We start from the raw sequence: 27,127 nt of genomic DNA, 5'->3' as shown, positions 1-27,127 counted from the left end.
TGTAATCTTGTATAGCCTTAGAATTCATTCCATATTTCTTGTATCACAATTTCAGATTGAGTTATGTGGTAAAGATAGAGTAAGCCAGTTTTAAGGAGAAAATTCTTTAAATGTTTCTCCAAAGTCTGCTTAGACAACTGCAATTCAATATCGGGAAACTCGGCTAGTATCAAGATAGTAACAGTATAGGAAATCCAGGTATATCAAGAAAGCCATTCTAACTACATACAAGTTTAAATAAAAGGCAGAATCTGGTCTACAGATTTGGAGTAAGAGAATATGACAAAACAGAATAAAACGAAAAAGCAACATTAGTATCTTTGATGACATTGTTCTGTTCCAGTTAACCATTTACTTTGATGGTGTCTGAATTGTAACACGTTGAGTTGAATGAAGTTCCCAGTTGCTTTTTTTTTTTTGCTTTGCTTTTTTTTTTTTTTCTTTTCTTCTTCTCTCAGAGATTTTGATACCAAATCTGAGGGCTGTAGTGCATTTAACTTGAGTATTTTGGTTCAGTTGTAATATCTCTCTTTTCTGTTTTTGTTCACAGAAGATCCAACACTCAGCTGGATGAGATGCAATACAGGCTGTGCATCCTACAGAATACAATGAAGTATTAGAAAACACTACAAAGAAGCACAGAAAAAGGAAAAAAAAAAATGATAAAAAGGATTTCAATTTCTGAATCAATTTCACAAAGATTTAATGTGCAAGAAGCACAATTAAAAAACCCCACACTAATATACTCTCTCAATGTATATGGATTGTTTTGGTGTAACTGAATACATGAATACATCCATGACTCTTTTAAGGAAGCAGTACACGTGTCATCTTTAGCTCAATTATGATTATCAGGAAGACGGGGCACTTAAAATGAGTTGATCGGAAAGAGAAATATACACTTTTTTTTTAAAAAAAAAAATCTCTTAGTTTCTTTATACACTCAGTCATGTGCACATATATTCTTTGTGTGGTTAATATATTTACATAATTTTAAGTATCCTTGCATGTGCACAGTCCCTATATACATATAATATTAGATTATACAATATAGTAAAATATAGCCTGTGTAAATGCAGGTGATGATGGAAGTAAGTGTCTGGCCTAATACTATATGCAGGACATGGTTATATCTTATCACCATTTGAGCCTTTCTCCTGTCAGTTTGTTTATTTAGTAAGTTCTTGCATTTTTATAAACATAGTCATTCAGTGTCCCAATACAAATCACTTTTAAAAATAGAAAAGCATTCTGTAGCTTAAAAATTGTCTTTTGGGGTTAATGATGTTGTAGTGAAATACCTGCACTTTCTGCTAGGAAATCGTAGAGGACTAACTAGGTTAAAGAGTTCCTACATCTGCTTTAATCACTGCTACAACATATGCCGCATGAAAACGAAGTTTACCTATGAAAATTTGCAAGGAAGTTACCAAATACTGCATGTAAGTATTCAAAATAAAAGTCTTTTTAAAAGAAGATAAGCAAACTCACGGTTCTGTACAGCTCTCCTTTCTGAGTACACACGTATGAGGATGGGAGTGACAGATGAGAGAGATTGAGAATCAAGAGCGCATACTCTGCCTCCACTCATCATGGTATCCAGAGTATCAAAAGAGCGTTCTGAATGAAATGCAAAACCTGTCATATTCTAAGCCGTGAATATTAATTATTCAGCAAGTGAAAGGAATACAGGACATTTCTGAGGCTACCTACACACTATTCTCAGAAGTAACGAGGAGACCACAGGGAAAGTGCTCAAAGACCGAAGTATGGTGGCTGTTGAGCCGACAATGCTGAGCATGTTATTATCATTCATTCTAATTTTGCTTTATCTACTTGAAGGTCGCATAAACAAATCCCTCGAATTTAAATTTCCATTGGTGGCATAACATTTTCTGTATCAGCGTCCCCCTTTTGCGCGAGGATGGTTTCAGATTCATCTTGCCACCGAGTTACGATGACACCCCCTGCTCTCCTCTGCCCTTCGCCTGCTTCCAAGACAGTAACCACTTATTCCCTTTACATCGCATTTCTATCCTCCGACAGGGCACAGAGATGCACTTTTGGCGGAGCTGTACGAAGCCCCAGGAAGGTGCGCAGGGAAGAGTTTGGGACAGGAGCCGGGCCGGGGCTCCGCAGGGGGCGCGGAGCGGGGAGCGCAGCCGGAGCCGCCGCCTTCCGCCGCGTGGGCTGCGCGGCCACGGCCCCGGCCCGGAGCGCTCCCACCGAGGCCGCCGGGGCACCGTGCCCGTCGCAGCGCCCCGGGCTCTGCAGCCTCCTTCGGGGAACGGTCAGCTCTTGTGTCGCTCTGTTGTTTCACTCGTGGAAGGACCAAGGGTGGGCTTGGGGAGTGGAGAGCGGAGGGGTGGAGGCATAACGGATCCCCGGGGAAAACACTCCCGGGCCCGTAGGGTGAGCGCTGACAAAAGAGATTTGCCAAGTTCCTCTCCCCCTTATTTCCCCCCCCCCCTCCTCCACCTCCTGTTTAAATTGTCTCATTGTTAACAGATTACCCTCGCTTCAGGTTACACCCGACGGGGAGGGGGGGAAGCAACCGCCCCTTCCCAGCCCCCCCCCCCGAATACCTATCCTGTCATTAACCTGTTCTTCGTATTTGGGGAAAATCGGAGACGCAGGACGGAAAACCCAGATAAAACAAAGGGAAGGGAAGGGAGGGAGCCCAACTGATGTCAGCCCTGAGCAACTTGACTTTTGGCAGAGGACTGTCTCGGCGCTCCCTCCCGCAGCTCCTGCCGAAGTTTCCCTTTCGGTGGCAGCGGCCCAGGTGCGCTCTCGGGCCGGCCACGGGCGGGCATCGCGCCGGGGGCAGCGCCGGGACCCGCCGGGGGCGGCTCGGGCTGGGGCCGGGCCGCGGCTGGGACAATCCTCGCTCCCTACCCCGGCAGCTGCGGCACGGGGAGGGCACACAGAGCCCTGGGAGCCGCTCGGCCGCCACGCTCACTCGGAGGACAAGCCCGCCGGTCGGCCGCCTCCAGGCGTGCGGGGCAGCCCCGGGGGCCGACAGGGCCCAGGGCCCGGCTCCCGGCTCGGCCCCACCGCCGTCGCCCCGCGCACAGCCAGCGGCTCCCCGGCACCGGGAGCAACCCGACACCGCCACACGCTCATTGGGTAACACCGGCGACCCCGCCTCCCCGGCCGCGACGACTCAGGCTCCTGCTCGGCCTGCCGGGCGCTGAGGACTGCTGTTGTTTGGCCGACGGTGGCTGTCAGTCAGGTTGAGGGACGGGCCACCCTGCCGCTCCGGTCCCGCCCCCTCGCCCTAATTGATATTATCGGAGCGCGGCGCGGGCGGCCGGGCTGCAGTCGGGGCTGGCGGGCGGCCGGCCCGGTGCGGGAGCCGGGCAGCCGCGCGGAGGAGGAGGCAGAGGAGGAGAAGAAGGAGGAGGAGGAGGAGGAGGAAGAAAAGGAGGAGAAAGGCAGCCGGGAGGGAGGGAGCGAGCGAGCGCCGAGCCAGAGACTAGCAGAGCAAATTCTCCACCGTCCTCTAGCACCCACCAAGCGGCGGCAGCGGCAGTGTCTAGAAATATATAGCTAGAAATATAAAATCACCCCGCTCCTGCACCATGATTTTCCAAAGTAGGCTCCCTTCTTGGATTATTTTGTGCTCAGTCTGGCTGTTCCGCTTTGCACACACGGGGGAGGCACAGGCTGCAAAAGAAGGTAAGGTGATGCGGAAAACAAAAGTTTGGGCTTATTTATTGCTTTTGCACACGAAGTCTGTGTGGCGGTTTAGCGGAGGACCTGCCTGCCACGGCGAGCTGCTTGTCAGCCCCCCCGGCCCGCTGAAAAAAAAAAAAACCAACATTTTTTTAGTTGAGGTGGGAGGGAGGAAAGAGCAAGGCATTTGCTGGGGTGTGTGTGTGTGAGAGAGAGAGAGAGAGATCGGGACAACTGCTTTTGCTCTCAGGAATGAGGTTTGCGAGGCATCTGCACGTGATGAAAAGGCACGGGGCTGGGGAGACAGCCCCCGGCCCGGGATCCGTGCAGGGATGCCTCACGCTCCTGTGGCAGCCTCAGTCCTCCCGACGAGGCGCAGGGAGGGCGGCTTACCCCGCTGCTGCCCGAGCGGGGGCTGCGGGGGCCGAGGGCCGAGTTTCAGGGCTCGGGACGTCTGGTGGGAGGCGAAGCACGGCGCGGGGCGGAGGCTGCGGGACAGACCCTGCGGGGCAGCTCCGCGCCACTGCCCACCGGGGGCCTGCGGCGCTCCGGCCCCGCGGGGCCGTGCACGGACCGCGGGAAGGAGCGTCGGGGTGCAGTTGTGCACCTCCTGGCCATGCAAGCTGGGCGTGCATTTAGGGGGTACATGCAGCCTGGCGTCGTGTGCCTGCAACGTGTGTGCTCTCCCCCGGCATCGCGGGAGAGAGAGAGAGGTTTAGGGATGGATGTTTAACACCATCTGCGTTATCACAACGGGGCTTCCAGATTCCCATCCATCCAACACCGGTACCTGTGTAAGGCGAACCCCGGACGTTTGTTTCCCCCGCGCACAGAGACAAAACAGGCAGTTTTTTTATCAGAGGCTGATGGAGGTGCATAAAATCATTCACAAAGTCCATCTGAGAATCTCTTTTCTCACGCTGAGGAAATCCGAAATGATTTAAAGGAGCGCCCTGCTCGCGTTTGACAGCCAAAGGCGAAGGTCCATCTTCGGGGGAGGGGTGGGGGGGGAACGGACGACGACGGGGGAGTCCGTGTTTTTTTTCGGTGTCTCCATATATGTATGCGTTTGGGGTTTCCCCCCCTCAGCTGAATACGTCAATATTTTTCATCAAACCGTTGGCATGCAGTAAAATGCCATATCGAGCTTGTAACCGGAGCTTAAATAAAATATTCCTTCAATTAAAATGTCCTCTGCCCTTAAGAGAAGGCGGCGATGGCGAGGTTAGAGAGGGAAAGAGGAGAGAGCCTTTCGTATAGCAGCCTTTCGAAAGTTTATTTGGAGGGGCTGTAAAGCACAGAGACCCCCACACGGGGTGTACTAACGCGTGGCCGTAGGGCGGGGAGCGGGGCAGGGCCGGGCAGGGAGGGTGCGGGGTCCCTGCCCCGCTCTACCCTGCGGATTGCGCCGCGATCGGGGCTGCGCCGGTGCCTCCCGGCGGTTGTCTGCCTCGTGTTGGTGTGTGCAACGGCTGTGTATAGATATGCGTCTATACATAGTCTGTGTGTGTCTAATGTGTGAATGCTTGGGGAAAATCAACCTAGCCTAGGGAGGGTCAGGAGGGGGCGAGCGGCAGACAGGGATTGATAGCGGCTACCTGCTGCAAGCGCAGAAAACTCGCGCGTAAGAAAGAGCGAGGGGAAGGAAAAAAAAAGTAAGTTTGCAGCTTCGCCCCCGCCAGCCTTGCCAAAGGGCCGGTGGCGGGAGCAGCCCCTCGTGGTTTCCCACCGCTCCCCGCTGGGTACGGCAGAGGGATGGGAAAAGTTTTCCGAGTTTCCTTTCTGTAGCTAAACAAAAGCCGCGGTGAGATGCCGGAGAGGAGCGGGACAGGGTCTGCCCGCTTCTCCGAGCGAGGGGGTGGCCGCGTTACCTGCGGAGCCCTGCGGAGCCCTTCGCCAGCGCCGCGGCCGGGACCCTCGGGGCGAGCGCGGGGCCGCTGCGGCCGCTGCCCCGGGGAAGGGGGGGGTGTCGGTCCTGTCCCTCCGCCCCTTGGCTACGAGAGCTCGGGGCTCTGCTCCGGGGCCGCTGTCCCGGGCGCTCCCTCTCGAGAGCGGCGGCCGCCGGGCTGGGTGTGCGTGCCGGCGGTGACCGCCCTGCCCCGCTTCTCAGCGCGAAGGCGCGGCCGCCTGCGCTCAGCCCCGCGCAGCGCCCGGAGCCGGTGCGCGGCTGCGGCTCCCCGCGGAGGCGAGAGACACGCTCCTCCTCACCTGCGCGGGGCCTCTCGGAGCCCCTTCCCCGCGGCTGCGCCCCCGCGCTTCGCCCGCCTGTTTTACGCCTCCTTCCGCGCTCTGTCCCGCCGCGCCGCCGAGAGGGGCCCTCAGCGGCGTCTTCTCCCCTCGCCTCGCGCGGAGCGCGGCCAGCTGCGCCCCCGCGGAGGGACCGCGCCCGGGGGCTCGGCGTGCTCCGCACGCGGGAGCCCCATATCCGCGGGAGCCTGCGTATCCTCGCGCGGCTGCGGACAGGGTGCGCGGAGCTCGGCGCCGTCCTCCGCATCTCTTCCCAGCGCCGCACAGCCCGGGCTGGGAGCAGCGCGCCAGCCGCTGGCCTGGAATGCTCTTCCCCAGCAACTTTCGGTGCCACGCGGAAACGCCACGTTTTCTTTGCAGAGCAGGGTTTGATGTTTGTTTGTTGCCTTTTCTTTCTGGGATGTGCCCACCCGTTGCTATGGGATGGAGAATAGCTGCCAAATAAAAAGTGTAATGAATTGCAGCCACGGGACGTTGCGCTGGTGCTGAAACGGTTAAATTTTTCGTGGTACCTTTTTTTCCAGGACCATTATAAATGTTCGTGTTTAACAAACCACCACATACACCACCTGTTTTTCTATAGAAAGTGTTACAAAGTAAAATCCCTTGAATCCAAGCTTGACGAAATAAGCAGATAATTATTCTAAGAGAGAGACTATCAAACTTCTTTAATGAGTAGTTGCGCTTTATTACTGAAATACAGGCCTGGAAGCTACCGTTTTGTGTTCAGCTAGCATTCCGGATATTATTGTATGAATCTTTAAATAACTTTTGTAGTCATCTCATCTTTCTAGTAATTCACTGTTTTTGTTAAATGCTACTAGGAGAAAGGGCTGAAGCCAGAATTATAATCATTTCAAAAGACCTAACAAAAGTTACTTCAAGTTATGGCCTTAAATTATGCGCTGAAATATCAGTGCTTCAGTGCTGTGTATAAAGTTATAAATAGCTTTATAGCTAAAAATATACTGAATAGATTTAAATTAGAAATATTACTTTTTATTTAATCAAGTAGAAATACGAAGTTAAGTGTGCAGCTTTGAAGGAATCTTCAAAGTGTACCAAACCTAGATATATGGTTGATCACTCTACAGCTTTGATTGTTTGAAAGAAGGTATTACAGCAAACTATTTCACTTTTTAAAATTTTATTTGAGCAATTCAGATTAACATATGTACCATTTGAAAGTCTTACAGAAACTTACAATAATATGCTAAGAAAGAAGCTTATAGCTATAACTGAAATATAAGACATATAGAAATGTATGTTCGGAGGTAACAGAACATCGGTAATGTAACCTCCAATATGTACTCTAAAATATGTAAGACTTGGTTTATTAGACTGTGATTACATTTAGCTGTAAATAACTGTGGTGCTACTAGAACTGATCTCTTTTTGTATAGAAGTGTCACTGGATATGATGACGTGAAGATTTTAGCAAGCCATTACCATAAAGTGAATTAGTCTGATTATTAGTCTGAGTATTTTAGGTATGCAAAGTGTGAAGTAATTGCAGAGTCTTTTATTTTCTCTATTCCTGGTTGTCATTTGTTTATAGAATTACTGCTTTATCACGTAAGGGACATATTTTTTCCTTTCAAACTCAAAAAGACCATTGCTTTTGCAGTGCAACTGCCGGTAAGGTACAGACTAGTCCCATCTAAATCAGTTTGGAAAAGTGTTGATATGTATTTGTTTTAATCTCATTGTAATAACCTGCATATGGGAAATGTCCTTCTTATGACAAAGGAGATGAAGAGAGCATGTATCTTAATGACTGATTACTAACAGTTTAGAGCACTAAGAAAAACAATACACTTTAAGCAATCAGATGGCTAAGATTAATGTATATCTGCTTGTATGTGGATAGTACATAATAATTTAATAATTTCTGCACAAGTAAATGCATAGTTGTGGTTGCAGATAATTTTTTTAATAGTATGAAGAAAAATATTAATTTGTACAAAGGTTGTAATTTTGTAATCGCTTTTCTATTCAGACTTTGTTTTTTGGTTTTATATTCCCACTTATTTAACAAACAGTGGATTTTTTTTTTTCTTTTTTAGTAATATTGCTGGACTCTAAAGCACAACAGACAGAGTTGGAATGGATTTCCTCTCCTCCCAATGGGGTAGGTACTCCAGGCAAAAGTTGAATTTCTAAAGATGTGTAGTTATTTTACCAAAGCAATTAAACTAGCTTCCCCTCATAGTTCTATCAATAATTGTACTAAATGTTTACAGCTTTTTCATTTTTAGAATGGAAAGAAGTGTACCTCAGGTTACAGTGTACAAATGTACAGGCTAATTAAAAGGAAGACTCTCTTCAGAAACTCACCTAAATGTTCTCCGTACCTTTATATTTCGTAGTGTAATCCTTTGTGCTGTACCAGAAAGCTCTGTATATTTATGACATGGTATTTTAAATCACTTTTTCCTTCTTCTTTTAGAAACTGCAGATTTAATTCTGTGTGGAAACTTTCTAAAAATATGTTTTTCATTTTCTGTATAATGGGTGATCATAAATTTGTTTACGATGTTTTCTTTGTAATTGAATAGCACAGATTGAAGTGCTCTAAAATAAAAACATTTATACTGCAGATGTGTTTGAAATGACATTCCAAACTTGAAATGTCCCCAAGTCTCGAGGAGCTTGCTATCCGGAACTAGGCATGAATTATGTGGTTAAGGCCTCCTCCAGCTTGCTTACAAATTATTCTCATGGTACTCCACGAGATGTACCATTGTAAACTACATCATTATAAAAAATAAGAAGTTGAGAAACAGCAGTGTTATTGTCTTATTTACTATTTATGTAAAATTGATAAATACTGCTTTCAATCTGAATTTGAATCCTCAAGCCTCGAGGAAGAACATTTTCAGAAAGATATAATAGGTATATTTTCCTACCATAGCTCAGTCCTACCTTAATTCAGTCTGGAAAATCATAAATAATATGGACAGTTTTTACTCATGGAAGCGGTCTCGCTGAATCCATTGCAACTCATTCCATGAACAAGGACTTGGGGGGATCAGGCCCTTAATCTTCAGTGCATTAAGAAATCTGGAGCCAGAAGAGCGTGAAGTGTGAGTGGGGATATAAAAGTGTAACAAATCCTTTAAATAAGAAGAATGAAAATCCGAAAGTGTCTTTCTTTAAAAGCAAGATCGTAAAATCAATACAAGCATAAACTGGAAACGAATCTAAGGACTTTAGAAAGAATGTAATGTGAGCTCAACACATATGATGGCTAATAATCTCGGCATTAGCGTTTTGCACTGATTGAAGCCTTCACCAGAGGTGTTTGAAAGATTAGCTTGGTGGCAATTATATTAGGCTAACCTGTAGATAATGGAAGACATGTCAACACATGTTACACATGTCAGCATACTGAAAGATGAAAGTAGAGTCCAATTCAACAAATAGTAAAAGTCAGTTTTCAGAGGTAGAAGCCAATTACAGTCAGTAATTAAAAGTGAATCAAAACTAATAGCTGGATTTGTATGCATGAAGATGTTCAGAAAGTTACTTGTAAACTAACATAAAAGTGCCATTTTAATAATGTAATTTTGAAAAGAAATGTTTTTCTAGTGAATTTGCTACTACGCAGTAAAGACTTCATGGAAATAAACACAGAAAATCTTTTTCTGGAGAGAAACTACTGCACCATCACAGTACAGAATATATCAGCCAAGCAGTTGTTAAAAACCTCATTCAGCTGCAAATGTTACATCTAACAATGATCTCAAACATTGTTAAGATAACTAAGAAGTTAAAATATCATATATTGAAATCAATAGAACAAGACATATTCAAATGGAATTAGATGTATATTACCATGTGTTGCAGCAGGACAAAGAAAAGTTGAGTTTTCTTGCTATAAAAGCTATCATGGAATTGATCACTTGAAAAATACTTTAATGATACATGACCTCAGATGGCATAGATGAAAACATATCTTGAAATACTGATGTATTTTTTTCCCTGCAGAGAAGCAGGTACACCTCCAGTGGACTACTTGCAGTAATAGTTCAGTATTATATAATTGAATCATAAGCCCTATTTCCTTATGTTTTTAGGAAAAATCTTATTCCATGGCTTTGGGAAAATATGGAGGAAGGACATTAGTATTCAGTGTTAGGGGTAACGTAAAGTAGGGCTTATCTGAATTTAGTGTTTTGTATTGTCTTCCTTGACTGTAGCATAAGAATCTCTCTGATACTCAAGTATTGGGCTTTTGACTCCAAGAAGACTCATTTGTGTTGTATTACAAAAAATGTTAAATATATTTTGTTTGTTTGTTGTTTGTGTTTTTTTTTTTTTTTTCTTTCTGGTTTGTTTGTTTGTTTTTTTTGAGGGGGTTGTGATTGGGAGTTGTTTTGATGGAGTAGTCCACACCAAAACACGAGGAGTCACATTCTGTTGTGTGGTGTTTTAGAGTTACTTTCACTTCAAAGATACGATACGTCATCTGACTGGAATATCTCCAGCAGAATCTGGCTTGATGTTTTGAGGGAAGACTGCTTACATAAGATAAAAAAATAAACAAAAATCCCAATCCAACTCAAAAAACAGCCCCAGCCCAACACTACCTGATGTGAAAAGGAGAATATAAAAATCAGTAAAATTTAAGGCTGCATGCCTTCTTTGTCATCTTTGTGTTTAGGGGTTATTTGTTTTCTTTTCTTTTTGTTTGTTTTGTTGTTTTTTTGTTTGTTTTTCTTTTCCAATGTGGCAGAACCAAATTCTCAGTCCAGGGCCCTTTTTTTTTTTTTTTTTTTTCCTTTTACTTGCTTGTATTAGTTCTTATAGAGGGGGAAAAAAAATCTTACTCATTCAGATATAATACATCTATTACGAAGATGGACTTTATTCTGTTCTGAGGTTAATACAGTTCTGTATGTGATCAGTTCAATTAAATCCATGAGCATTTAATAATATATTTCAATCATTTAATATCATATGCATATATAATACCATACATACCATGTCTAAATTAACTGTAGGTCTTTGAAATGCACTTTGATATTTACAACTTCTGTGCATTTCAGCATCTGCAGCCGTGAAATATTTTGTGGTGATAACTTCCAGCATCCGTTCAACCACATCTGCTTTTTCTTGGAGCAGTAGACCAACATTAAAATGATCTCATTTGCTGTCAAATAGGCTTGCAAAGTATTGTATACTGCATGACTCCTAGTCTGGGAAACCAATGCCTGCCACGCTTGGTTACTCGTGTCAGGAATGTCACTGGGTGCTCCATCCTGCAGAGGTGCCGAGTATGCTAGTCCCACAAAGCATTTAAGCATATGCTTACCATTAAGCTTATAAGTACTGTCATTGATCTTAAGCGTGAGCTTAAGTGCATTATTGACACAAGGCCAGAGGGCTAAGTGCCATACGGAGAAGTTATGGTTGCCTCTATCATCGGGAGAGGATAGCTCAAACCCACCCTCCCCTAATTTATTACAGCTGTGGTTTCTTCAGTGAATTAGTTGTTACAAGAAATATAAAAAAAGGTGGGAGACAGATAGTTTTGGTTACACGTGAACAAATCCGCCTGGTTGATTTCAGTGAAAGGTTTGCCATTGCCAGAGGTGCAAATTCCCACGCCACCAAAGGCTGTTAAAGAATATGGGACTGTTACAGGCTTACCAGTTTGTTATGTAGTTGGTATCCTAAAGAGGGAACAACAACAAAACCCAGTCTTTGAACCAGTGAACTTTCAGTCATGTGGGTTGTTCTTAATTACGTATGTAATCTCATGGTTCATTTGAACTCTCAACTAAATGAAGTTTACTCCTTTTAATGTGGATGCAGCCACTAAACAAAATCTGAGGTGAGGAACTCTGCTTGCCGCCTTTGATTTGTAAGTAGAACTGAAGGTGGACTGAACAAAAAGGGGACAATCAAAATGTTTTCTTGATTTCAGATTTTTAATTCTGTCTGTTTTCTGTTGCACACTCTCTCTATGCCATTTTCATTGTATAGGAGTGAAAATTGTCTGACTCAGAAGTTTCAATACTCGGTGCCATGCTTTCTGTACAACTGAAAGTTCCACTGGAAGTTTTATGTACTGTAACACTAGGCAATTTCGGTTTCTAAGACTTCACTGACCTTATGTTCTTCTGGAAGTGAACCTGCCTCTCTTCTTCTGGTCTTTGCTTATCCAAAACTGTCATGATCTTAATGAAATGTGGGAGAGCCCAGTGTGTAATAAGAACTTGGTACACTGAACCGCCTTCTCTGAAGCTTCCCCCTTACAACTGTGTTGATGATGTGCCAATGTTTTTTATTTATTTATATGTGGGAAAGAGATGAAGTGAGAGAGAGCCTGCAGCTGCTTTAATATGTATTCATCTGGGTGCTTAAGAGCATTTTAACAATAACCTATGTTTTATGAAGCAGTACTGTTAAAAAGGAGGGAAACTTGTATGAGGCCTTTTAAAACACACACAGTAGTTACATCTGGTGGTGTACTTGTTTTATATTACTAACTGTTTGTTATTGTTTTAGTGGGAAGAAATTAGTGGACTGGATGAAAACTACACTCCCATACGAACATACCAGGTATGCCAGGTGATGGAATCAAACCAAAACAACTGGCTTCGGACTAACTGGATTGCAAAAAGCAATGCACAAAGGATTTTTGTAGAACTGAAATTCACTCTGAGGGATTGTAACAGTCTTCCTGGAGTTCTGGGGACTTGTAAAGAAACTTTTAACTTGTATTATTATGAAACAGACTACGACACTGGCAGGAATATCCGAGAAAACCAGTATGTAAAAATAGACACGATTGCAGCAGATGAAAGTTTTACCCAGGGTGATCTTGGGGAGAGAAAAATGAAACTTAATACAGAGGTGAGAGAAATTGGACCTTTGTCCAAAAAAGGATTCTATCTTGCATTTCAGGATGTAGGGGCCTGCATTGCTTTGGTCTCTGTCAAAGTCTACTACAAGAAGTGCTGGTCCATCATTGAGAACTTAGCTATTTTTCCTGACACAGTGACTGGCTCCGAGTTTTCCTCTTTAGTTGAAGTACGAGGAACTTGTGTCAGTAGCGCGGAGGAGGAGGCAGAGAACTCACCGAAGATGCATTGTAGTGCAGAGGGAGAATGGTTAGTGCCTATTGGAAAATGTATCTGCAAAGCAGGATACCAACAAAAAGGAGACACGTGTGAACGTAAGTAAACGTACAGCTTGCTGTAATATATACATTATAGGTCATGTTCTACCAGCTTATTAATATTTTTGCAAGATAAATACATCATCAGTCTGCTGTTAAAGTTTTTGAATCCTTAATCTGTAAACTTCACACTGGCTAATTTAAAGCAGTCAGCCCTTCTGGATATGGAAATCAGTGGTTGCATACTGCATTTTTAAATTTAAACAAGAAAAGTTAAAGGTGTATAAATATAGATTCAGGACTAACATTTTAAACTGGTTGAGATGATGTTCCTTGTACCTCTTGGTAATGCTGAGGTACAGTGCTTGGAAATACGGAACATTGTATCAATAATCTCAGATATGAGTAGTCAAACTATTTGTTCTTTCACTTGATCTGTGACAGAATTATAAAGAAACTAACACTGAGGTTAGTTCTTTCTAAACTAACTAATTTTTCTTTCTAAAGAAAATTAATCGTTCTAAACTAATTCTAAACTAACATTTAGAATGAGGTGTGATTAGTAATGGAAAGAATACACACACAATCAAAACTGAGTTAGAGGTTTGTGTTGTGTAAAAATTCAATCACAAGATAGATCTTTCAAACAGAATACCAAGTTTTCCAAACAGAATAAAGTATGTTTTCCTTTCTACGATATCTTTTTGTATAAAACTAATTCTAGACTTCTGGCCCGCTGTGGGATCATGGTGGTTAGTATAAAACACTAGCAAATCAGAGACTACTCGGTTCTAATTCAGACTGATTCAGTTATTCTTATTCTTAGAATGATACTTACCCTTAACATTGTTGTCACTGGGGCTACACGTGTAATAAATTTTTGCTTACCATGAGAAAGGATATTTCATTGTCTTTTCTTACAGTAAAATCAAGAGAATAGGCAGTTTGTTAGAAGTCAGGTGTTTTCATGTACATGTAACACAAGGTCTATAATTTTTATCACAAGATAACACAAGGAGTTAATATAGGACCATATTTTTATTGTAAGATAGGCAGACGCTTGTTGGTGAGAAATGTTGTTAAGTCAAAAGCTGAACAAAGCCTGTGAAGAGGAAAAACCTACATAATCTCAAAAACAAAGCTGGCAGCAGTTACGGAGTCTGAGATGTCTGTGTGAGGATTTACAAATCTGTGTAGGATTAGGGACACCCTAAACCAAAGTAAATGAGTCTCCTTATTAATAATTTTTCCTCAGAAAAAAGCATGATTGTGTTCTTGATGAGTTTTTACAAGGTGAAGTGAGTGGAGTTGATCTGAGGCCTTTGTAGCTTTGCACACAAGTCTTTCATTGTTCTGTTGGGAAAGGATGAGGGTTTATACACTGTGGAGAGTGATCTCATTAGGTGTAATTGTAATGTGAAAAACTGCCCCCACAAAACCAGTAGACTGTATTAAAGCTCTGTTAAAAATATTAAGCTCTGTGTCCCGTAGAAGACTGTTTTGAGGTTTTCAAATGTGGTTTTTTGAGTGACTGACTTTTTTCCTTTTCTTAGTTAACTTGCTCTTGGTTACAGACCTAGTCATGGTTGATGTCACTAATCTACTAATTTTATTTGACTTTCAATAAAGGAGAGAAAGTATTCAAAAAAAGGAAGCAATGTATTTTGGGAAGTGGGTGGGGGACAGGACCTGAGTGAGCATGAGGAGGATGGATAGAGAAGAAATTGTTGTTTGTTAACTGGAATTCAAGTAACCTGTTTATTAAATAGGCTTCTTAATTTCTAACTGTGCTGATGTTGACAAAAGAATTAAATGATAACTTGTACTCGAGTATAGTATCGTGCTCATTTGCAAGAACACTTCCCATTTTTTGGCTTGCTTCCAAAGCAATTGCTAAGAGAATACGCTATCCTGGAAACAGTCCAGAGGATCATTTATGGTATTTTTCCTCTTTTCTTTCAGTGATCCCGTTAAGAGTTTCAAAACAAACTCTGGCTCTATATTGAGGCAAGTTAATGTATTGGAGAGGGAAAAGGTGGGAGGCAGGCACTCGCCCAATGCATGCTGTTGGCAGCTCCCGAGTCAGAACAATCTGTGTGACTGTGGCACACGATAGTAATTGCCGTCTGTGATACTTGTTAGCCGTGTCTGTGCTTGAGGATGTTATTAGGTATGATCAGCTATGTAGTGACCGATAATACAGCTGGCACACTGATACTGCGTCTGTTTTTTGTGACAGATATTGAGAGAAACTTATCTGAACGTTGACACTAATGCAACTGGCTATCTGTTACTGTCAAGCTGTGTAACAGATCAAGCAGAAGCAAGTTGGCGTGTGCTTCCTTAACCCAGAGCTTTTATAGCCCTGTCTGAGGGCTCACTTCTGCAAATACTTTGTACGTGGCATGCTGCGTGACTTCTTTGGGACTACTCATGGCAGAAAGCATTGTGCTCTGTCAGGACGGGCAGAAGCCTGTGATTCCTCTCTCACACTTGCTAAAGCTCAGCTGAATTAACTTAACACAATAGGAAGGTCCTTTAAAGATACAGAATAATACCTTATCTGGCTGCATTGTAGCAAAGGTAGGAGTAGATGGCCACATTGTAGTTCCAAATAGCTCTTCAGCCTGTAACTCAGTGGGGATTTTCATTTGTGTTATGCTAGCTTGATTGGCTGGCTGTGATTGAAGAATGTGTGCCTTTTGCATACAGCTTCTCTCCTGTGTGTGAAATTTATTGAGTTCAGATAATAAAACAATTGAATTTTGATTTATAGACAACTCTGCACTGGATGTGTTGCCAGATTTTTTTGTTGCATGAATGTAAGTAACTGGTAATGCTAGGAAGGATAAGGAAGAAAACAGTTGTGAGCAGTGAAACGCATGACCTGGGAAATGAGCTCCCCTGTGTTCCTTCTTCAGTGATCAATCTTTCAAACTGAATTAATCTTTTATTTTTTTGGATGTATGCCAATTACTTTTCACTGTAGATGTGCTGAGGAGTCAGCGCCATCTCAGTGATCTATCGTGATAACACACATACATAAGAGAGCCAAATTCCAAAAGCTCACAGTTGTAATTTAAAGCAAAATCTTAAATCTGAACTTTGAATTGCAGATTCTTTTGCTTATGTGCAAGGACACTATCTTCTCAGTCTTGATCTTATGTTTGTTGGTGCGTGGCACTAGGCTTAAGTGTGGAAGTTGTACATTCTAAAGGATTGTCTTGAAAGGTACCTAGCAAAGGTACCAGAAAGGTACTTAGAAATAACCAGTTTTTACAACATCATTTACTGCATTTCTTCTGGGGGGAAAACAAAACAAAACAAAACCCATGAAAAAAAAACCAAAACACAACCCAAAAAAACCCAACCACAAAAACCCAATAAAGTTCTCAGTAACTGTGGTGGATTCCAAGTAGGTCTAACTTTGATTTTTTTTCTCACAGTGGAGTTCAGTCGATACGTCGTACATGTAAGGAGAACACTGTGATCAGTGATTGGTATTCAAAGGAGAAAATAATTCTTTGAGAATTTCTAATGTGATGCATTTTCCATCTGTTTCATGTTAGTTGGAGGTGGGGAGGAAAATAATTAAATTTATTCAGTTGGACTAGTAGAGTGATATTTCAGAAGGTAGGAAGCATCTCTTAATATGACTGAACTGAGAAATTACGTAGATGATTGGGCACCAAGTCCAAAAATTCAGATTTCTAGGGAAAGCCAAATGGGTGCATTTTACTGTTAAACATTTTACAATACCATATGCATTAACAGTTGTTTCATTGCCCACAAAATGGTGAGGGGATTATAGCTATTTGCACATTTTGTCGTGGTGAGGTAAAAAGGGAGCTACAGGCTTTTCCTTCCAAACTTTGTCATGTGCTGTACACAGTGCTAGACTGCCAGCTGCATCTGTTCCTTCTTTTTTTCCTTCTTGGGATAAACTTTTATCTCTTGACTTTATTAAATATTACTTGATAATGTATCCAGAAACTGAATTTGCCTTATACTTGGCATATTCGTGGTAAAGTATGTGTGGTTGTGTGTGTGTGCTTGTTTGTTTTTTAATTTTGCTCCACTTAGGAGCTGATGTGCCACAAGTTTATTAGTAGAGGGTGATGAATTAAGGGGGGGAATGTGAATAAGTTGTCATTAAAGAAATGTTACCACGCTTCAAGAAGCCCAAGTTATGCATACTGTGAATTGGATGTAGAGTTTAGCCCAGGTAGTGTCCCAAAAGCTTTGGGTGACCTGCAGCTTGAGTCACCTATACTGACATTCCTGCATGTTCAACTTGAAAATGTTTTGCTTTGTGGAGAAGGGGAGAAATGGTAGAAAACTTTTTCAGTGGCATTTATATCATTAAGACTGTAAATGTTTCTTTTTTGGAAGAAGAATTCCCTTCCATTTGCCTCCAAATTTACTCTAGGGAAGAGAATGTAATTATTTTCAGCAAATTGAACCAGAGCAGAGAATGGGGATATCTTTGGGTATTCTAATTTTCTCTGAAGTCAGTGGACATTCAACAGAGTGTGTCTACATCCTTCCCTTTTTATCTCCTAACTTTAAATAAAGGTCAGTGTGATCTGAATCAGGTCCCATATACAGCTCCATAGGAGCTATTTGATTAAAAAAAAGTAAATATCTTTCCAAAGGATCCTAGCAGGGTTCAGAAAAATATACCAGATACTTACTTTTAAGGTAAAAGTAAGACCTTCTAGCCAAAAGGTTAGGGATACTGAAGGTGTTTCTATTATGAAATGCACAGCTGTGATTCCTGCTTCCATCCCCATTTGGAGTTTCTAGAAAGTTGAATGTCTTGGCTTTCTTTCACCTTGGAGTCTTCTGACTGCCCTTCTTGTCAGAGACATGTGGTAGAAAGATATTTTCTTGTTATATCTTTCAGAGCAGACTAGCTAGCGTTCATAAGAGGATGATTTTCACAAATTTGTCAGTCTTCCTGTGTTATTCGGGTTTTTTTGACCTAGTTTGTTCATGTCCTTCAGCCTTTTGGATAACACAGAGAAGAGAAGGGGAGAGGAACTATGTCTACCATTAAACATGTCCTCTTTGAAAAGTCATTTCCAAATTAAATCATACAAAATGGCTTGTGCTTTCAGTGATGCGGACTAGCCATCAACTGAAGAAATTGGTGCCTTTGTGCTTCATAGCATTTTTTCAAGGTCTCCTCGGGTTGCCTTTTGTCCCTAAGATACAATTATATTTTTGTAGTGTTCCTTTGCCTGAAGAGATAGAATTAGTTTGATTAGTATGATTATAGGCTATCATAGTTTCGGTGATACATCATCCCCTCTCAAGTGTGACATGAATGTATGTGAGAAGTAAGGTGGTGTTAAATTAAAGTGGTCAAGTGGTAGGGGCAGTTGAAACTGGTTCTCATCCATAATGCCATCAGAGTGATCCCTCAAATGAATTAACTGCAGAGATACTGATGGGTTTAGTTTCCAATGAACTAGTTGTTTTGCTCCAGAAGAGCTGACAGGAGTGAAATGGCACATGCAGGTGGGCAATCAAGAGCTCAGATCCTAGAAGTGAAATTGTTGGATAATCCAGTTGAATGTAGAGCTCTTCCCCTTCTCCAGCCTCTCTTCCCTGCCCCCTGCCCCACCATCTCTTTGTTCCTCTTCCCAAATTCAGTCGTCTCTAGGAATTAATTTTATTTTTGCATTGTGCTAGACGCTTACTGAATATCAAGTTCTTAAACTAAATTTGTTGTACTTTTTTTTTTTTTTTGTGTCAGATTCACTGCTGTGCACAGATTTTGAAATCAAAACAAAGACAGCAATGAAATCTAACAGAATCTTAGTAATTTCTCCTTTAGTTACAGAGGAAGCACTAAAGCTGTCTTTTTATGGGCCTGGGATGCCACTGCTGAATTAGCTGTGGTTGCTCAACAGCTGGGCCATTAACTCCTTAGCCATAAAGTCTATCTTCTGTTTGTTCTAAATGAAGCTTTAGTTGGTATTTAGAAATTGAATCTCATCGTGTCAATTCTGTTACCCAAAACCATACATCTTACTTCTGTAACAAACTTTTCTGCCCAGAAATCTTTAGTAAAAGGTGAAATAGGCATGATATTAATAACATGAATATTCATAGGCTTTGTTATAACTTTCTAAGTATAAAAGATTTTCATAGATGAAAAAGTAAATGGCTTGCTCGGAAATCTTGGAAATTCTTGGGTGTTTTTCTGCTTTCTTTTTGATTTGTTTTTGTCCAGGGTTTCTGTCAACCTCTGAGAATTAAGCCACTAAAAAGAAATTTAAATATTCTTTAATTTCTGAGTACAAATAGGAGCAGTTACACATTTAATCCTTGTTAGGGGAATCTCCAGTGTACATGCATTCCATTAAATATGAGTGTTAGTTTTTTAAGAATAAAAAACCCCTAAACAAAACACACCCCTCACACCCCTCACTGCCTGCCCCCCCCCCCCCCCCCCCCCCCCCCCCCCCCAACAAGGTTCCAGGAACTGAAAAAAATAGTAGGTTACAGAGAAACTGAAACTAGAGATCATTTAATGGAAGAAGTGATCACAGAAGAGAGAGGAACATGTCAATAAGTCTTTAACTAATCTACTTTATGTATCTGTAAGACATCTATTATATGGATGGTGAAATGCTGTTCAAAGTTGTTCAAAGTATAAATTGTTCTCTGAAAACAAGGAGCCTTAATCAAAGGCAGAAAGAGGAGGCTCTTATATGAGAAGTGGGACAACCATAAAGAGAGAACCATGTTTGGTACTGAAGTTGAAAGAAAATAAAATTATGTGAGCAAAATGTTTGCTTAACTAATTAGCTTTTGAATTTTGCTTCATCCCAAACTTCCCTTGTTATTGTGAAAATATTTGCTCCCCGCCCCCTCGTTGGTTCATCTATATTAAGCACTATTAAATCTCTGAGAATGTGTTTCTGTTTTTTACTTGGGAAACTGTGGAGATAGTTTTCTCTTTATGTGGGTTTTCAGTTAGTATCATGCATTTTATGACTTGAACTACAGTGTAAAAATTAATTGTTGCTTCTTGACTTCTCAGCATTAAATCTCGGTGTTTCCCCTGTACTCTGCAAGGTCTGTCTGCGATGCCAATTTAGTTATTAAAAACAATAAACTGTACACAGTTTGCAGATTAACACTTTTTAAACTGAAAACAGGTAAAACATTTTCAAATTAATATCTGCAAACCCAAAATGAATCTTTTAAAGTGTACTCAATACATATACTTTGTTTACATAATGATTGTGTTGGTTCCCCTCTACCCCCAAATACTATAAATACTACTTTATTAATAAAAACTCAAGGCTGGAACCAAATTAAGAATAAAACAATTTGTAATAAGTTCCCTTAAAAAAAATCAGAAAAGTATGTTCAGGGAGCTTACTAAAAGCCAAACACAGTTCACATGGCAGGAAAAATATGTAGGTGTTTTCAACTGTAACCCTTCACAGAATATTGTGGCATCAAGCAGAAAAAAAAAAAAAGAAAAACACAAAAAAACCCAAACAAACAAAAAAAGGCAGGCTCACTGTTTAATTCATCATTATCCATCTTTAATTTCATACAAAGTAACCTCTCTTTACGGGATGATGTATCTAATTTCTTCTATCACCTTACATTATTGAGAAGAGAGCAGCAATAGCAAATTTATTTAAGACATTTTTATGAACAGTCTTTTCCATACTTAAAGAAGCTTTTATCCCTGTGCGCTTCCTAATCTTTCTGTTGCCTGTATCTGTCACAGTGAATTCGCTTGTCCCTAATATTAATGAAAAATATGTTATATATGAAAGCAAATAGTATCCTAGTTAATAGTTCACAGCAGAAACTTTCTTTTCGGTGGGAATCTCATATTTAATTTTTGGTTCTCAGACATATGTCTGGTGTCTGGTGAAGGAATATTCTTGCATACTTTTCCGTTAACAACTCTTTCTGACTTCATCAAGTCCCCCTAATAAACACAACATGTCAAGATGCTGGAGAGTGTTCAGTATTTAATGCTTTTTTCCTTTCTTCTATTTTTAACCATTAGGAAGAGATTTCCTTTTAGGAAAAATTATCTTTCAGAAGCTATATGCATTTTAGGAAATTTTGCTTAGTATTAAGCTAATTTATAAATATAATTCAGAGTAGCAGAGGCAGTTAAGTATAAAACTTGTGAGATAAGAACTGGGCTCAATTATACTTCTAGAGTCCTGATCCTGTCAATGCGTGTACCTGTATAGCTTTATTTAGCTGGGTGGCCCTGCTGCCTATCCTAAGGAGGATAAAGTTGCTCACATCTGTAAGAAACATCAGGGTTTTTTTACCCAAGGTAAATCAATACTTTAACTTCTTAATTTTTATGGTTTGGATTAGTTACATGTGACTCTTGGCAAGACATGGCTCTCCTGAAATAATGATCAGGCATTTTTCTAATAAAAGTCTAATTAATTATTATTGTATTCTGACACCTGACATACCTTAAATGTGTGTGATTGATGGATAAAAAGGAAGTACATGATTAAGGAATATAATTACTGTTATTATTTTGCAACGTATTTAATATACATAAATGCAAAGATTATTTCTTGCTGTAATTGTGAAATAAGTTAAGGGTTCAATTTTGAGAAATTGGTGAAGTCTAGAGCCCTGGCTTGCTGGTTGGCTACTGATTTTTTCATTTTGAACAAAAAAAATTTGATAATATATATCATAAACATGCTGTACAAAAATGGGGCTCTTACTGTTCAGTGAACAAGTTATGACTATTTTAAGGAAGTAATGCCTGATGCAGAAAACTATAGGACTGTGGGCAGAGGTATCATCCCTAGAATTTAATGGCAAGAATCCCATTAACCTGATGAGAATAACATCATGTGTTAATATTTTCCTGCTGAGGAAAGTGCTAATGTTTTAAGTAACTGTAAGCATATACATAAACCTAAAACTTCTACATTGATGAAATATATTTAAATGTATGTTTGATTAGATGTGCTTTTCTGAGTTGTTGGTATTGTCCTGGTACAAATATGTACAGAGAAGCAAATATAAACAGGACCCAAAAATTCCACCTATGGTAGATGAGGTATATATTCTCTATCATAATTAGTGGCTATAAATTAGTACTATTCTTTCCTTACATTTAGTGAATGTGAAATATCACCCGGTCTAGATGACTGGCATTTATTTTTCCATTAGATTGAACACAGTGGATTGAACTGGGGTTGCCCTTGAAAGTGATACTGAGTTCTTTTGGCAGATGACTAATATGGTGGCTTGATGTAGCCATATACATGTGACCTGCTGTACATTCCCTTCACCTTACTGGATATGTCCTCATGATGTGACTAAATATCAAGTGTCCCCTGATGCTTGACAGAGGTGTTTTTTTACTTGAATGACCATGTTATATGCTTTTGTTCTAGTCTTGGGACATAGTGTACATGTGCATATTTCTCTGTAGAAGTTTAACCCCCTGTGTAGGAGAGGGGCAGGATGTCAGAGTTCTCCATCCATTTCTGATGAACCATCGAGGAAAAACTCAAGAATTGCCTGGAGCTTGGCTTAATGACCTGATCCATTCCACCCGAAAAGTTAATACTGCCTGTTACCTCCAACCCTCCAAACCCCCCGTTTTCTCAGTTTAGTATCTAGTCTTCATTTATGAGAGGTAAACATAGAATTCTTTGAATTTCTTGAATGTATCATTGTCATGGTTTAAGCCCAGAGGGAAACTGGGCACCATGTGACCGCTTGCTCACTCCTCCCACCCAGTGGGATGGGGAGGAAGAAATACAACAAAAGGCTTGAGGTGTGGAGACAAGGATAGGGAGGGATGACTCACCAATTATGGTCATGGGCAAAAACCAGATTTGACTGGGGAAGAAATATTTAACTTCAATTTAATTTGAACACCACCACCACTAATTTACCAATAAAATCAGAGCAGGATAGTGAGAAATTAAGCCACATCTTAAAAACAGCCTCCCCCGACCCCGCTCTTCTTCCCAGGCTCAGCTTTGTTCCCAGTTTCTCTACCTCCTCCCTCCCAGCAGCGCAGGGGGGCAGGGAGTGGAGGTTGCGGTCAGTTCATCACCTGTTGTTTGTGCCAATCCTTTCTCTTTCATGGGAGGACTCATCACACTCTTCCCCTACTCCAGTGTGGTGTCCCTGCCATGGGAGACAGTCCTCCATGAACTTCTCTGATGTGAGTCCTTCCCATAGGGCTGCAGCTCTTCACAAACTTCTCCAGCATGGGTCACTTCTGTGGGCTGCAGTCCTCTCAGCAACAAACTGCTCCAGTGCAGGCTTCCCTCAGCGTTCTGGCCTTCTTTGGATACAGCCACCTGCTCCAGCATGGGGTCCTCCATGGGCTGCAGGTGGGCATCTGCTCCACTGATGACCTCCATGGGCTGCAGGGGCACAGCCTGCCTGCTCACCATGGACTGCAAGGGAAACTGCTCCAGCACACCTCCCCCAATCCTTCTTTACTGACCTTGGTGTCTGCAGACACTTCCCTCACTCCTCCTCCTTCTCCGCTGCAGGTTCCCCTTCTTAAATATGTTTTCACAGAGGCACAGCCACCATTTCTAATTGGCTTGGCCTTGGCCAGAGATGGGCCTGACTTGGAGCTGGGACAGCTTTGAGAAGCTTCTTACAGAGGCCACCCCTGTAGCCCTTCCCCCACTACCAAACCCCCACCACACACAAACCCAATACAACCACATTTTATTACACTAAACTATTTTATGGGTAGATTTTGATAACAAATTATATATTTCATGAATGACTATGTAGTATCTATTTGAATCTATTCATTTTATATCCACAGAGGGACATAGTTGGTGTTGAGAATCATTAAAACTCTAATTTAAACCCTTGGAGCCCTTGCTTAGCTACCACGAAAGTGCTTGAAGAATGTTGATAATTGAGATTCTGTAAGTAAAGTTTGTTGTATTCCTAAAAGTTTGGCAGTTTGCATGCCAAACAGCTCAGCTCTGTTGACGCTGGAATGAATTACTGTACAAAAATCTGTCTGTGGAACATGGTCTGAGTGGGCAACATGTGGCTGTGATCACTGATCATATTTACATGATCTCATTTAACTCAAGTTTTCCAGACTTAGGTCAATTGTTTTTCTTACTGAGGAGAATCTGAACTCAGATCTCTTCCTTCAAATAGGACATGCCTATTAACCAACATGCAGTCACTGTTAGAAGGTTTTATTAGCCCCTGCTGAAACTTGCTCTTCCCATAGTTTAGCAGTTAGAACCATTCATATGGAGCGATGGGTTCTGGTATCTTAGGTTGTGAACTTTTTCACACACACACAAACATATATAAAAAATATAAAACATTTAATCTTGGATGTTTGAGCTCTCGTGCTTCAGAATGTTAATGTATTTTTGTCTTGATTGATTTTGGGTTTTTTGCACAACATATATGTATACATTTCTGAGGTGAATGATTGAACTGGAGAAAACTTTCTACTGATTTTTCATTTGTTTATAAGGGTGATGTGTTTGTATGTCAAAGCAAATGAAGACATTGATCTTTTTTCGTGTTTCTGTTAGACTGTATAGTTTTGTTTGAAGTCTTAAAATATCAAATAAGAAAATGTAATTAGAAAGAAAAAGATTGCATGGAACAGATTTATGTTTCTTAAAAACATCTTTGGTATTTCTTTTTTAATTGCTGCATACAGATAATTTTGAAATGTGATTGGAATCCGGTTGGGGAGACGGTATTCTTACTTGATTTTGTTGTGGTGGATGAGGCCCATGATACAGTCTCTTAGCTGAAAGCAAACACTGGATCTTGGATGCTTGATTTCTCATGTTTCAAAATGTCAGCATGTTTTCTCTTGATCAATTTATTTTCACATATAATAATTCACATCTAATAAATTAGATAGCTCTCCATTTTCATTTTTGTCCAACTTACTGAACAGTTATGTTCCATACCAGTAGTTTTTCAGTAAAAATTAACATTTTTTTTTTCTTGAGAATATTATAATTGTGATGTTGTTTTGTGCTGACTGTGTAAGGCCAATATGTTTATACAGACAAATGGAAAACTTTCAAAATGAGTGCAGTTTTATTGACACTAACTAGAAAAAAGTACTGATAAAGTCCCCTCCAAATGCTACCTAAAGTAAATGGACATTGTTTTAACTGTTAGCAAATCCCAAGGCTCCACATTGTCACCTAATTATCTCACCTATGGAAGCCTCAGCCAGATTTAATCTGCAGTCTGCTACTGGGAAGTGTGAAAGTATCATGTGCTTAAAATTATAAGCAGTGTTGAAAATCATGTCCCCCAGTGCAGACTGAATATTCTAATATGTGACTGTCTCTTCTGTTCACCTTCACTTATCATGTTGCGTATCACTTAATTTTCTGATTAAAAAGGGCAATTCTTTGGCTTTACAATGTATATGCTTGTCTGTCTGCTTTAGTTTGTCAGTTGAAATAAGTCTCTATTTGGCCTATTATTAAAAAAGTCTTGTCAGTGGAATTGCTAGGGAATAATGTCAGTGAAGAAGGGAGAGAAATAACATCTTTTTAAAACACACTTTTCCCTTTTCCTGGATGAGTGCGACAGAGGAGGAGACAATGACATACCTACTTTTGATCTTTTATCTTAAAGATTTTCTGTCATATGTAGAGCTACACACTGTATTGTGCATTACTGTTGTAAAAATCATGTATCTAGGAACATGAGATTCATAATTTCATGACATGAGTAGACATGAGTGGTTTTTAGAAAATAAAGCACATGTTGATAGCACAAATGATGTGCAATCTTTAAATGAGGAATTTCATTTCTCTCCTTAATACAAGGACTTAATGAAAATACAGTCCTTGTTCTCACAGAACAAACCTCATTTTTTAAATTCCACCATTTAAAGACATTTTGTGTATTTAAGCAGTGACAAGGGTATTCATTATTAATTAACATTCAGGAGATAACTGACTGTCAGTTGCCAGTCAAAGTGGATCTTGGAAGAATATTGACATTGATTGATGGATATGTTCTGGAACTATGCACAAATAGGCTGCTCAGGTCATCTGAACACATAAAAACATTACAGATTGGCTCCACATACACAAAAAGATCTTTTGCTCGGGCTGCCCTTCTTTAGAAAAGAAGGATATCCTTTTATGTATCCTTGTTTCACTTGATTTGTAACTTAAACCTTAACTTTCTAGCACCATGGTCACCACTTAGGAAGAGCTTAGTTTAGTCTGGTAAATATTGGTAACGTGTCATTGTGCTGTTTCTAGTTGTGAGTGACTGAGGTGCTTAAGCATTCAGGTTGAAACAATATTTTTGATGTTGCTTTATAAAGTACTATATGTACTTACCTAATGCATATATACTAATGTAATTTATTCTTTAGGTAGTAGAAAATCCCCAGACTCTAGTTTGTTACACTGAAATGCAGAGATGGATAAGGCTTTTCAATCTTGCAATCTGTACAATCTCTTCGGAAGCAAGTTTTAAATATCTGTGGTCGTACCAGTTGCCTCCATTTCCCTGACTTGGTAGTGAAATGAAGAACCAGATTCTGGTACCCTCACATATCCTTTTAGAGGAGGATATAACAAGCCCTTTGTGTGTCACATACAAATTACACTTGCACTAGGCTGGGTAGCCTATGCCCTGTGGGAAGGCTCAGCTCCTCCTGCTTCTTGCGCTGGGCATGTGATCATAAAACAGTGGTAGTCGTTAGATAAACACAGTATGGCAGTTTATGGACCGTATATCCCATATAGAGAGATGATACTTTCCTGTGCAGGTGAACACCCTGGTCACATTCAGCATATGATAAGCACCTGCTTCACAGGTACTTATTTCTCATAATTTTTCTTCATTTTAATTTTCAGAATATGCTTACAAATATATGATGGTTGACTTGGATTTGTTAACTAAAGGAGAGTTGTTCATTAAGGTGATGGAAGAGAAGAATATCTTCTGACTGGAGCCCTTTTCCTGTGATTATCCATGGGGGGAAAGCTCTGTAGGTTAAAAAATGGATCTGTCATATCTGTCTCTCTAAAATCCCTGTAGCTA

At 41.1% G+C, this 27,127-nt stretch overlaps 1 protein-coding gene and 1 long non-coding RNA gene across 11 annotated transcripts in view; one reads left to right on the top strand and one right to left on the bottom strand.

Annotated features, from left to right (window-relative positions):
• Positions 1 to 510: 510 nt before the first annotated feature.
• LOC141968365 (uncharacterized) lies at positions 511 to 3,056 on the bottom strand. The gene is made up of 3 exons (XR_012634849.1): positions 2,602 to 3,056; positions 1,492 to 1,620; positions 511 to 596 (listed from the first exon to the last, which is right to left on the bottom strand). It is a non-coding gene; the product is annotated as an uncharacterized LOC141968365 (long non-coding RNA).
• Positions 3,057 to 3,363: 307 nt separating this feature from the next.
• Positions 3,364 to 27,127, top strand: part of EPHA7 (EPH receptor A7) — a 203,342-nt gene continuing 179,578 nt past the window's right edge. For 8 of the 10 annotated variants that reach the window (XM_074896067.1, XM_074896061.1, XM_074896066.1 and 5 more), the window contains exons 1-3: positions 3,364 to 3,681; positions 7,992 to 8,056; positions 12,442 to 13,111. In XM_074896067.1, the coding sequence (XP_074752168.1) occupies positions 3,585 to 3,681; positions 7,992 to 8,056; positions 12,442 to 13,111 (832 nt within the window). In that variant the 5' untranslated portion in view covers positions 3,364 to 3,584. Of the gene's footprint in view, positions 3,682 to 7,991; positions 8,057 to 10,282; positions 10,286 to 12,441; positions 13,112 to 24,755; positions 24,940 to 27,127 lie in introns of those variants that run through there. The other 2 variants (XM_074896069.1, XM_074896068.1) reach the window with 2 other exon arrangements.

The sequence above is a fragment of the Athene noctua genome, chromosome 1 (assembly GCF_965140245.1).
Source record: "Athene noctua chromosome 1, bAthNoc1.hap1.1, whole genome shotgun sequence".
In the NCBI taxonomy this organism is placed as follows: domain Eukaryota; kingdom Metazoa; phylum Chordata; class Aves; order Strigiformes; family Strigidae; genus Athene; species Athene noctua.
The sequence above is the reverse complement of the archived record's forward strand: the minus strand, read 5'-3'. Positions and strand labels throughout refer to the sequence as shown.